This window comes from Salvia miltiorrhiza, chromosome 8 (assembly GCF_028751815.1).
Source record: "Salvia miltiorrhiza cultivar Shanhuang (shh) chromosome 8, IMPLAD_Smil_shh, whole genome shotgun sequence".
Taxonomy (NCBI): Eukaryota; Viridiplantae; Streptophyta; class Magnoliopsida; order Lamiales; family Lamiaceae; genus Salvia; species Salvia miltiorrhiza.
The window spans coordinates 54,822,656-54,836,651 of record NC_080394.1 but is presented as its reverse complement, the minus strand read 5'-3'; the positions used below and the strand labels follow the sequence as shown (position 1 = coordinate 54,836,651).

At 38.3% G+C, this 13,996-nt stretch overlaps 1 protein-coding gene across 1 annotated transcript; it reads left to right on the top strand.

Annotated features, from left to right (window-relative positions):
• The first annotated feature begins 1,676 nt into the window (after positions 1-1,676).
• On the top strand, positions 1,677-12,285 carry LOC130998701 (uncharacterized). The gene is made up of 3 exons (XM_057924113.1): positions 1,677-3,540; positions 4,045-4,394; positions 11,872-12,285. The coding sequence occupies exons 1-3, from the start codon at positions 1,677-1,679 to the stop codon at positions 12,283-12,285; spliced, it is 2,628 nt and encodes an 875-aa protein (XP_057780096.1).
• Positions 12,286-13,996: the final 1,711 nt, after the last annotated feature.

Below are 13,996 nucleotides of genomic sequence, written 5' to 3'. Positions count from 1 at the left end.
ATTGAGAATAAACGAGTAAGTCATGTTTGACTTAATTGAATAACACGAGTTGTTATTTTGTTTATAGCATGGCAGAGGGATTCGATATAGTACAGGCTTTCTATGACTGTACTTTAGAGCACCACGAGACTATTGGGGAGTTCTTGGCCCGTTTCCACCACAGGTGGATAGACGCCGTAGAGTACGGAGTCACAGCGCAGCAGGCCATGCAGATCCTACCTTACAGGATGCCACCCCATTGGCAGGCTTGGTGCCACTTCATAGCCCCTGATTTTTACGACCCGTTGGCACCGGGTGGTTTTGAGGTGCGGTTTTCAGAGTACCTAGTCATACTGATGAGCCGGTTCGTGATTCATGCGAAGCCTCCATATTTTTATCTCACGGAGAGTGACACCCGAGAGGGGGAGGCAGAGAGTCAGCCTCAGGGTCTTCCTGAGACTGAGGATCCTTTGATGGCCTTGGGACTAGATCTCCTTAGCTCCCAGCCGATTGCTGACCCTATTTCTTCACTTCCTCAGGGCACTCTGCCTGAGGATGAGACTCCTCCTATTGCTATCTTGGACCCTGACTACCCCATGTTTTCTCCCGGGATGTACTCCCCGACCTTCGGATATTTATCCTATGTCACCCCGATGACCATTGACACTACTGAGGCCATCGACACTCTTGAGCAGTTGATGAGCCCCATTCGTGAGACCCTCCCTGTTCCTCCCCTCCCTACTGTTGGAGAGGGTGAGATTGCCATGACTGATGTTGACCCTTTCGCACCAGGGCCTTCACGACCCCAGGGGACGGCTAGAGACGAGGAGGACGACACGGGAGCAGCACCGGTGGTTGGGACTCTCGTCTCACAGCCCCTGGATCTTCCTAGCATGGGCCTGGCATTCGAGACGGACATTCCTCGAGGGGATCCGCTTCGAGAGAGAGCCTCTTACGACCCGTTTCACCGTGCCGACTCTGATAGTGAGGACGGCGTGCCATATGTGCCTCGATTGGGCGACGCTCGAGAGGATGACGGTGATGGTGCTACGGAGGATGAGAGTGATGATTGTAGCAGGGATGATGGTAGAGGTCATGGGTGGATATGGTACTGATATGATGGTATTATGTAGAGATACATATGTATATAGTAGCTTTGTTCAGATAGCCCATAGTTTTGGCTGGCATTGGATAGTTCCATCCCAGGCCAGGGCTTGTACTTATTTTGTTAGGCCCCTATAGTACACGGGTAACGGATAGTATCTGTACCCAGTGGTAGGGCTGATTGTACATAGACGCAGTACTGATGCAGTAGCTAGGTCTTTAACAGAGTAGTACTTTGTACTGACCTATAGCAGTTATAGATCATAGTATACATTTTGTACAAAAGAAGTCCTCGCTGAGGCAATTTTCACGGTATATATATGATGGGCCAAAGCGGCCAGTTTTGATGAAATGAGTAATGAGATTACTTTTTTTTTATATGCATTGTTATGAAGTAATTGTCTATTTGATATCATTGATTGAAAGCAGAGTACTTTGAGGCATTGAGTATTTTCTATGTGATAATGTATATATATGTATATATATACGAGATGCATGATATGTTGTGCATTACTCAGCTATAAGACTAGAGTACGATGAGCCTTGTCACATAGAGAAACTTATCTTTTGACCCAAACTTGTAGATTGTCATAATGCCTCCACGAAGAGTGAACAGAGATACACCCGAGAATGAGGAAGAACCCAGAGATCCTACGCCGCCGCCTCCACCTCATGATAGGAGAGTGGAAGAACTTTTCTTAAGACAGAACCCACCGACTTTCGCAGGCACGGGAGACCCTGCTGAAACGGAAGAATGGATTCGTGCTATGGAACGAATCTTTCGATTTCTGAGATGCAATGACGCAGAACGTCTTATGTGCGTGTCTTACCAGTTGAAAGGAACCTCCGACTATTGGTGGGAAGCAAAGCAGAAAACTATGGCCCCAGAGCAGTTAGACGAACTCACTTGGGATCTTTTTAAGATTGCCCTGTGTGAAAAGTTTATACCCAGAAGCTATAGGAAAAAGAAGGAGATGGAGTTTACCACCTTAAGGCAAGGGAATAAAACTGTAGTGGAGTACGATCGACTATTCTGCGATCTGGCCCGCTATGCACCGTATAGAGTGGATACGGATGAGAAGATGTCCGAGTTGTTTTGCGCCGGACTGCGACAAGAGATAAGAGTTGTATTGGCTAGTCAAACGGCACTTTCCTACGCCGAGGCCTTGAACAGAGCTCTAGATATGGAGCTAGCAATGCAACCGGAGAAAGCAACACACGCACCAGCGCCTCCAGCAGCTCAGTATACGCAAGTATCGAACACTCCCTACTCTAATCAAGGACAGAAAGGAAAACGCAAATGGGATAATCACAGAAATGACGGCAAGAAGCCATGGCAAGGCCAGAATGTCCAGCCTCCCTTCGTGAAGGGTGATAAGTCTTTTTATGGTGGACCAGCGACCTCACACCCCGGACACCAAGGGATATCCCCTTGTCCTAAGTGCAACAGGTTACACACAGGAGTGTGCAAAGCTGGAAACCCAAATTGTTTCACTTGTGGAAAACCAGGGCATTACTCGAGCCAGTGCCCCAACCGACAGCAAGGGATGAGTGGAGGAAGACCCAATCAGTTTCCAACCCCACAACTCAGGGCAATGGAAGGAATTCTCCCTCTACCTCAACCACTACAGCAACAACCTTTTCGCCGCCCAAATCAGCCTCATAAGCAGCTACCTGCACCGCAAGCAGGAAGACCACAGCAATATCAAAGGATGTATGCTATCAATCAGAAGAATCAGGATAAGAATCAAGGAAACCTAACAGGTATTGGGGAACTGAAAGGTGTACCCATTGTTATTCTCTTTGATACGGGAGCATCACATTCTTTCATCTCATATACCTGTGTGGATACGTTAGAGCTGAATATAGAACCAGCCCAACTACACTTAAGGGTAGCCACTCCCTTAGGGAAGTTCACCACTGTTACACATGTGTGTCCTAACTTGGAATTCGAATTAGGACCTCTTAAGCTTAAGGCTAAGACGTTGAGACTTTTGCGCATGTGGACCACAGACATCATTTTGGGAATGGACTGGTTAGCAGAACACCATGCGGTGATACAGTGCGAGCAGAGACGGATATCATTCCAGCCACCAGGCGTGGAACCTACATGTTTTTATGCCATCAATAGAAAATGGAAGAAGACACCTATCATCTCTGCAGTACAAGCGAACAAGATACTAAAAGAAAAGGGCGCGACAGCATATCTAGTATACTTGAACCAAGAAGAGGAAGCACAAGTAAAGATTGAAGATGTACCTATAGTGCGGGAGTATCAAGACGTTTTCCCCGATATTCTACCAGGTCTACCCCCGAACCGACAATTGGAATTCACGATCGATTTGGAGCCCGGAGCAGCACCAATATCCAAAGCACCATATAGGATGGCACCAACAGAATTGCAAGAACTGAAGTTGCAACTACAAGAGTTGTTGGATATGGGATTCATTCGACCCAGTGCTTCGCCTTGGGGAGCACCGGTCCTGTTTGTCAAAAAGAAAGATGGAAGTTTAAGATTGTGCATCGATTATCGGGAATTGAACAAGGTGACCCTAAAGAACAAGTATCCTTTGCCACGTATAGACGATTTGTTTGATCAACTTCGAGGAGCACGCGCTTTCTCAAAGATAGATTTAAGGACAGGGTATCACCAATTGAAGATACGACCTGAGGATATTCCAAAGACAGCATTCCGCACAAGATACGGACACTATGAGTTCATAGTGATGCCTTTTGGATTAACAAATGCCCCCGCCGTATTCATGGATCTCATGAATCGAGTGTTTCACGAATACTTAGATCAATTCGTGTTGGTATTCATAGACGACATCTTGATTTACTCAAAGAATGAGAAGGATCATGAAGAGCACCTCAGAACTGTGCTAGAAAAGCTAAGAGCTGAAAAGCTTTATGCTAAGTATAGCAAATGTGAGTTTTGGCTACGAGAAGTCAATTTCTTAGGCCACGTCATTTCAGCTGCAGGAATCAAAGTGGATCCTGCCAAGGTTCAAGCAGTGCAAGAATGGAGATCACCAACGACACCTCATGAGATTCGTAGCTTCCTAGGATTAGCAGGCTACTACCGTCATTTTATACAAGATTTCTCCAAAATAGCCAAGCCTATAACTCATCTGCTCAAGAAAGAAGTCAAATTCTTGTGGACAGACGAATGCGAGCAAAGCTTTCAAGAATTGAAGAAGAGGTTGACCACCGCCCCAGTACTAGCCGTCCCAGAAGCAAACAAGGAATATACTATCTATACGGACGCATCAAAGAAAGGACTAGGTTGTGTGCTGATGCAAGAGGGAAAGGTAATAGCTTATGCCTCGCGACAGCTTAGGCCACACGAAACAAATTACCCGACACATGACCTAGAGCTAGCAGCAGTAGTGCACGCATTGAAAATTTGGAGACACCACCTTTATGGAGTAAGGTGTGAAATTTACACCGACCATAAGAGTCTCAAATATTTCTTTGAACAGAAGGATCTGAATATGAGACAAAGAAGATGGCTAGAATTAGTCAAGGACTATGATTGTGGAATCAATTACCATCCAGGCAAAGCCAACGTCGTGGCAGATGCCTTGAGTAGAATGGAACGAGGCAAGTTAGGATGTATCCTAACCAAGGAGAATGACTTGGTTAAGGAATTCGAAAGGTTAAGGTTGGAAGTGGTATTTCCACCGCAAACCACAGATTTGATCATGGCGACACTCAGTGTTACCCCCGATCTAAGATCAAGGATTGTTAGTATGCAAAGAGAGGATGAAAAATTGGAAGGATTGCGAGTGAAAATCCGTACCGAGAAGCTTGAGTCATACCAAGAAGCAGCGGATAATGCATTGATGTTTGAGGGAAGAATCTGTGTACCCAATGATGAGAAATTAAGAAATGAAATCATGAGCGAGGCTCATGACACGCCTTACGCAGCACATCCGGGAGGTACAAAGATGTACCAAGATTTGAAAGCAAGATTTTGGTGGGAAGGCATGAAGCGAGACATAGCTTCGTTTGTAGAACGATGTTTAGCTTGTCAGCAAGTGAAGGCGTTGCACCAACGACCTTATGGCAAATTACAACCGTTAGAAATCCCAAAGTGGAAATGGGACCACATTGCCATGGACTTTGTCACTGCTTTGCCAAAGTCGAATAGAGGGAATACCGCCGTTTGGGTGATTATAGATAGATTGACAAAAAGTGCTCACTTCATACCGATTCCTATTACGCATGGATCTGAAAAGTTAGCTCAAATATACATTCGTGAGATAGTACGTTTGCACGGAGTTCCAATGACGATTACCTCCGATAGAGATACAAAATTCACCTCACGATTTTGGATGAGCTTACACAGAGAATTGGGTACTAAGTTGAATTTTAGCACAGCTTTTCATCCACAGACGGATGGGCAGTCCGAAAGAACTATACAAGTTTTGGAAGAGATGATTCGGACTGTAGTGTTAGATAGAGGAGCTCAATGGGAACAAGTGTTACCCCTGATTGAGTTTGCCTACAATAATAGTTTCCAAACGACTATTAACATGGCACCATATGAAGCCCTCTATGGAAGAAAATGTAGATCTCCGCTTTACTGGGATGAAGTAGGAGAAAGAAAAGTGTTAGGCCCTGACGCAGTGGAAGAGATGATCACAACTGTGAGACAAATTCGGCAACGAATTAAAGAAGCTCAAGATCGCCAAAAATCTTATGCCGACACTAGACGCACAGAGATTCAGTTTGAAGTGGGAAGTAAAGTCTTTTTAAAAGTTTCCCCTTCTCGAGGGATTCACCGCTTCGGTATAAAAGGAAAGCTCAAGCCTAGATTTATAGGCCCATACGAGATATTAGAAAGAGTAGGCCCTGTTGCCTATAGACTCGCGTTACCTCCAAATTTCGCGAACGTTCACAATGTCTTTCACGTGTCGCAATTGAGAAAATACGTGTTTGACCCGAAGCATGTTATTCATCGAGAGGATATATCCCTCGAACCAGACCTGAAATACGAGGAAAGACCCGAAGTTGTGTTGGATAGAAAGATCCAACAGTTGAGAAATAAGTCAATTGCCCTGGTCAAAATACAATGGAGACATCACGGGCAAGAAGAAGCAACTTGGGAATTGGAGGATAAAATGAAGGAGAAATATCCAGAATTGTTTCCCGAAGGTGAGATTTCAAATTTCGGGACGAAATTTTCTTTAAGGGGGTAAGGATGTAACACCCCGTATTTTGAGAAGCTATTTTATGCCCTAGCTCGTATTTATTTTGAGCTATTAAATAATAGCTAGTGGAATAATGCACATGGGCGAATAAATGAGATAAGATTTTTGAGAGTTTAATAGGCGGCAAGATTATTTTCTCGGGCTTTATAAATCCTATTATGGAGAAGCCTATCTTCGCCCTATATTTTATTGAGATATCTATGTGATATTAATATTTTACGTGGTAGAATATTCACATATGATTTATTTGAAGCATTGTAATTATGATATTAGTTATATCATAATTGAGGTATATTTTTCATGAGATATATTTTCCCACATACTAATAAGAGTTTTAATTATTCAAGTATATATATATATATAGATGTATATATATATATATAGATACATCTCTTTTCCTCTCTCACTCTCTCTATCTCTCGATCTCTCTCACTCTCTCTATCTCTCGACCTCTCTCAATCTCTCTCACCCTTTCTCTCTCGGTTTCTCTCCCTCACGCAGCTCTCTCTCTTCTCTCTTCTCTCCCTCATTACTTCATTCTTTCTCCACCTTAAATGAAGCACACATGCATGCATAGTAACCTTTCTAATGCCTACTCTATCTAGCAAACATCCTCCACACTTCAAGCTCTCACACATTTACTACAAGATTATGCATTAATAGCCAAGATCACACATGCACATGCACAATCTCCCTCTCTCCCCCTCATGCTCGGCTCTCTCCCCTCTCTCTTCTCTCCTTCTCTCTTCTCACTCTCCTACACCATTAATAGGATGACATCCTCAACATTTATCATCCTAGTTATTGCAAGATACACATTAATGAAGCAAATCACTCCATCACATCATCTCATCAAAGCTCATCAAAGCAAGCTTCCCTCCCTCCTTTTTTTTACTCCCTTCGGCAGCCCCCCTCCCCTCCTCACTCCACCACACTTCTCTCCTTGTTTCACCATTTTTGGAAAGGATTAAGGAAGCCAAAAGTGCTACCCTCACACCAAGCTATCAAGTGTACTTCAATCTTCAAGCACAAGCTCCAAGAGGCCTACGCATCATCTTCTACTCCACCTCCATTGATCTTGTTGGTAGCAACCTCAATCCTCCTCTTATGTTAAATATATATTTTCCTTGATGTATAAGCATGTATATTGAAGTATATTGAAGCATGATAGTCCCCTCTCTACTCTTGTAATTCTCGAAAATCTTGATAAAAGAGAGCATGATGAATTCTTTCAACTTTCCACTACCTTCATGTGCTCATACACCTCTCCATGTTAGATACATGAGAGGAAGAGATATGTTTCTTGAGAACCCTTGAAAGGGATATATGTTATGATAAGTGAAGCATGATAAGTTCTTAGTAAGAAAATGCATGAGAATGATGGTGAAAGCATGAATCTATGATGATATGTGTATATGTTATAAATTCGGCCATTTCGGGAATTTTCTTACGTTCTGGAACTGTTGAGTCGACGAGGTTTCCCTCGTCCAAAAATCTTCAAAATTTTATGGTGTGTACATACATGAGTCTTGTAAGCTCTGGTAAAATTTCAAGTCATTTGGACTTGATTTACTACCTTTTTAAAATATAAAACTTTTACTGCACATTTCCGCCGAGAATTTAAGAAGGCAGTCTGTGGAGTCACACTTTTCAGTGACTTTCAAAAATATTCAACCTCCAAAACTTTTATGGCAGAAATATATAAGTGTTATACAGACTCATGTAAAATTTCAAAGCATTTGGACAACGTTTGCTAATTTTTAAAAATCCTAACTTCCAGTCGTGCCAAACTGCCGAATCTGGTAGACTGTGGGAAAACACCCATATCTCCTAAACCGCTTGGAGTTTTTCAGTCTATTTTTTTTAAAATGAAACTAGACTCAAGGAGCTTTTCATCGGTATAAGTCTCGAATCCAGGAGATTCCTGAGTCAAAGCAGTTTATTCGTTAAAGTCGAGACAGAACAGAATGGTAAACTGGAAGGTCCGAAAATTTCACCTTGATTTTGTGTTAAGAGTTTTTAAAAGAGTTTTGGTGGAATTATACATCATATTATGGCATGAAAATGCTACTAGAAAGTTTATAAATATTTTTCAAGGCTTATATGAATATTTGGGATTTTCTCCACAAAGAAAAAGATTTCAAGTTCATATAATGACTTTTAAGTCATTTGATTATTAAGATAAGTTATATGCATATTATGTGAAATAAGTGATTATTTGAAGCATGTATGATTAAGTGATTTTTGAATGCTATTTACCTAGGATTGAGAGTCCTTTAATTGGATAAGATATCCGATTATATTGGGAAGTCCAGTTGGGTAAATAGTGGAGAAGTTATAAGATGAGATTAAGCACATGATGAAAGTTTAAGCTTAAGTATGAGATATGAGTTAGATGAGTTTCTAACTAGAGTTTATTTTGTCTCATGGCAATCTAAACACGTGCGCCACTAAAGGTTCGAGTGACGGCCGGCGTTAGTACGACCCCGAGCGTTACGTCATCGACTCCTGAGACAGGTGGGCTTTATTCTAACTCTATTATGGCTAGCTACCATGATAATGAGTTCAAATGCAAAGTATTATGAAAATGAAGCATGATGAAGCATTATTGATGAGTATTATGAAAATGAAGCATGTTGAAGCATTATTGATGCATAGTATGAAAATTGTCATCTTGCCATATTTATTATTGATGAGAAAGAAGTATGGTATGTTGCCTCTATGAAAGACATGACTATGATCATGAAGCAAGATATCGGCCTTTAACTGATCCAGATGACAGTAAAGGTTAGTGCACAGAGGTGATCGTGAGTCGTCTCTAGTCGACCGGTCACGGTGATTTGAAGGAGGCCTCCTTCTCTTCACCTAGTATATATATATATTATATGAGTTATCATAGTTGGCACATACCCAGTATATAATGTCTGCAGACTAATGATATTATTATGATGCATATGAGTTTATGACAGAAAAACATGAACAGGTATTTTTAAATCTCAGTTAAATCCTGTTGATGCGTTGAAAAGGGCAAGATTGACATATAGCTCTAAGAGCAAGATTTCAATTATTTCCGGCATGAGTCCACTGAGTGCTTTTTGGTACTCAGCCCTGCATATATTTCTAAATGTGCAGGTCTGGCTTGGCGCGTGGATGGGTGAAAGCTGTTGGAATTGTCAGTTGACAGTGTCTTCCTATATCTCATGTTTATCTTATTATCTTGACTCTATAAGATTTTATACTCCCTGCTATATGTCTTCACACATATAGTAACGCATCGCTGCACAACTCTGATGAACCTCTTTATTTATATTGTTGGTCTGTAATATCCCCTAAGGGAAAATATTTCTCAAACCCTTGCTAAGTTTCAACTGCTTATTATGTTTCACCCAAGCTAGTAATTATTTTAGTCTTAACATCTTTCTTGAAAATGAGTAAAGTTTGCAATTGCTTCCGCTAAAACAAGATGTATTTCTACTTCTTTCACTATTTCTTTTATTAGTCGTACGATACTTGGTATACGCTATCACTGGCTATATCGGGCTGCGACACTTGTTCACACTATACTCTAACCAATTCTGAAATTCATTAAATCAAGATGAGCAAAATCTTCTTGAAACCTTACCAATCATTCTTTGTGGAAAATTATGATTGCGAGGTTGACATGGCCCTTTTTGCAAGTAAGCTCTTCTTACTTTTTCTCGATCATTCGGATCATAAGATGAAAACTTTTTCCTCAACCCAGGATCTGATGGGACATCATCTAAATTGATTTCAACTCGAGGTTTCTTTGAAGCAGTGGCAGGAATTTGTTCTTGAGGAGCTTTTTCTCTTTGACTTGCCTCTTCATTCGTATTTGATGATTTTCTGATAATAAATTTGTCCATTCCTATTTGATGACAAATTAATTAAAAAAATTAACAATACTATATAATAACAAAAAAAAAAGTATTTAAAATAGTTGATTTTGTATACCTTGTAATCCTCAAGTTGAAAAATCAATTGTGAAGATGGCAAATAGAAGAATTCTCAATTTGATGATGAATATATTTTTTTCGTTCAGCAGACAGCAGAAGACAGACGACAGAGACAGAACAAAATTGAGAGTGAAAAACTAAAAATACGGTAATTCATAGGGAGAGAATACCATTTGATATTTCCTTTTGATACAAGGAAACGTGTGGAAAAAGATAACAATGATTTCTCTTTCCTATATATCTTTTTTTTTATTTATTTTTATCTTCTCTCTCCAATCCATATATAAGGTATATAACAAAAAAAAAAAAGAATCAAATTTGATTAAGTCTCATCTGCAATGTCACGTGGTTGCCCCCTTTTTGCTCAATTTTTTGGTGGGGCAAAGATATATATATTTTTATAAGTATACATATATATACATGGTACTACTAATTTTTTTAGGAGGGGCAATTGCCTCACTACCCTAAGCTGTAGCTCCGCCCCTGGTCTGTGACACTGATTTATTTGTAAGATTTTATCTTTTCACGGTAAACTCATAATTACTTTTAACTAGTCCCTCTATCCCAGTTTTTAGTATCCAACTTTTCTTTTTTGGTCGTTCCATATTCTAGTATCCATTTATATTTTTAGTGAAAGTAGGTGGGTCCTTACTTCACTTTAATTAATTTAGCACTCACGTAAAAGTGGGACATTTATTCCACTCACAACACATTCAATCACTTTATTAAAACTCGTGATCCTCTTAAATGAATACTAAAAGTTGAGACGAAAGGAATATTACCTAATTACTTTTTTCCTATTTCCTAAATACTACATTGTAATAGATGTACTTGAACAATGAGTGGGTGAAGATATGTAATCAATGGGTCACACGTGAAGAGGGCCAAGTTCAATTTGGCGAAGGGCTGCCTCAACGTTACATGGGGCCCTCAACGTGAAAAATGTTTTGTCATGCTTAGAAGTGGATTTTCTATTTTCAAAACCTTCTGAGTTATGATTATGATATTGGATAAACTGCACTATTTAATTATTTCATAAAATATCTTGTAAACTCCTGTTCACTGAGTACACTAGTACTCAGCCCAAATTATTTTCAAATATTTTCAGGTTGTTCGGTTGGTGCAGACGGAGCTGAGGCTAGGGTTCCACGCTGTCTTTTGCTTTCGCTAAATGACTAGCTTGCTATCTTGTCTTTCAATCTCCTAAACTAAGAACTTCTATTATATGGTAAAATATTATCTCGTTAATTCGTATTTCAATTAGTGAAGCCATCTTCTATTATGATCAGAGTCACGAAACTAAACTTATGCGCTCCTGGAACGTTGAATGATTGTTAATCGATTATGTCACTTAATGCCCATTCATTTATTTTATTTTATCTTTATTGTATTAATCTCTTCAAATACAGTTACCTAATCTTTAAATCTTCAATATTGATCAACTCATATCACAATATTTTCTTATTTCTTTTGTTTGGGAAGTTGGGTCGTTACAAAAAGATTGCTCTTCAGAATTCAAATAACCCTTCGCCATCTGAGCAGGATGAACATCATGAGCATCATGTTGCGAATTCAAATAACCCTTCGCCATCTGGCAGGATGAACATGTTGAGCATCATGTTGCGAATTCAAATAACCCTTCGCCATCTGACCAGGATGAACATCTTGAGCATCATGTTGCAAAGCCTAAACGTGGTGAAAAGAGGAACAATTATGTTTCTGTTGCAACATCAACATCTGGACAGTATCATCCTAACCCTAAACGTCATAGGCTTGCACCCAATGAGGAGAATGCAGATAATGTTGCAACCGATGAGCTTGCAACATTAGAACATTATGATTCTAAGCCTAAACGTGGTACAAAGAGGAATAATGCAACATCAACATCTGGACAGTATCATGCTAAGCCTAAACTTGGTAAGCGTGCACCCAATGAGAATAATTTGGAGAATATTGCAACTGATGAACAGAACGAGGATGGATCCAGTGAGCCTCTTTCTACAGGCCACTAGTCTACCACCCACGCAATATGCGTCGCAATATGCCTTATTCTATTATAATCTATATTTTTTAAAATATTATATTTAAAAACTAAAATTTTATAAGTTTTATATATTATTTAAAATAGTTCTAACAAAAATAGTAGCATTAAAATGAAGATGAAATTATTTTATAGTTGGAGCCTTATCAAATGAATGATCAAGATTTTGACAAAACTTTTTTTATCTAATGAACACTATTATCTCTTTAAAGTTTTTACCAAAATACCTACATATTTTTTCTTTCAAATTTTCTATTAGTGTAGAAAGAGTTTTTGGAACTTTTAATTACTTTTTATAGATCAGTATTTCACAACATATTTTTGGAGACATTAATTGGCTGTAAATCCACAAACTATTAGTGAATTTTGGTATTTTTCCAACTCTATAAAGTTGTAATGCTAATACATAAACTTTAGTCAATTCCGAAATTTGTCATTAATTTTAATTTCACCAAATCAAAAATGACATGACAAAATTAAAGCTGATATAATAAACACACATTATATTAATAAATGGACGAATAAATTTGATCAAATTCAGCCAACAAATAATTAAAATTTCAAACCAAAAAAATTAAATGATGTTGCCCAAAAAAATAGAATTTACAACTGTAGTTTAGGTGGGAAAATAATTTTTTTTATCACTCTGCTATTATATAGATAAAATGAACTTTCAAATTCTAACACTATGAATAGGGTGAGAAAAATTTAAAAATAATATTTTAAAATTCATGAATATTATAACATTCTATATAGAATAAGTTAATTTAATTACACAAATTATATTAGAATCATATACATCTAATTTGACTACCATATTTTAATATATACCCACACGCATGCGAATATATACACTTGTAAGATCCGTGCTAGTTTTATATTTAAATTAATTACCTTTAAATATAAAAATACACAATCATCTGCACAAATTATTAAAATTAAAATTGAAAATCTATTAATTGATACTAAATTAAGTTGATTAATTGATTTAAATATAGAAACTATTTAAACAAATTAATTATATATGTTAGTGTAAATAATAATTAAATTTATTTTTTTATAAAAAAAATCTAAAAGTTTGGGAGTGGGCATGATGAGAGCTTGATTAAATAAAATAAATTATATACGCATTAAAGTTATACAAAGAATACAAAAAAAATATACTTCATAAAAAAAATTAGAATGTTTTCTTGTATACATAAAATTTGTGAATACACATTCTAACTTCATATCAATTTAATTAGAAATCTATGAATTGTTCTAGATAGATTGAACAAAGAAGTGGTTAGGAAAAATTCAAATTTGAATGACATAAACAAATAGTTTGACAGTCCAATAAGATTGAGGGTTAAGGGTTTAGGCCGATTGAACTAACTTAAAAATCAACTGAATTGATCTGATTAATCTAATTTGATTTTCAAATGTCATACTTTACCATCACTCGTTAACAATAAATTCTCACATTATTATAATTTATACCAGTCCCTATATATATAGGGGTGAGTTAAAATAAAAACACTTTTTAAAATATAAAATAAGAACAATTTTCAGTATTTAGATCATCAAGAACTATGGTTGATTCATCACCTTATTGGATGAATTCATGGTCCTGAGTTCGAATCCCATAAGTAGCAAAAAAAAAATTATTTTTCGCAATTCATACATTCCTATATATATACTGG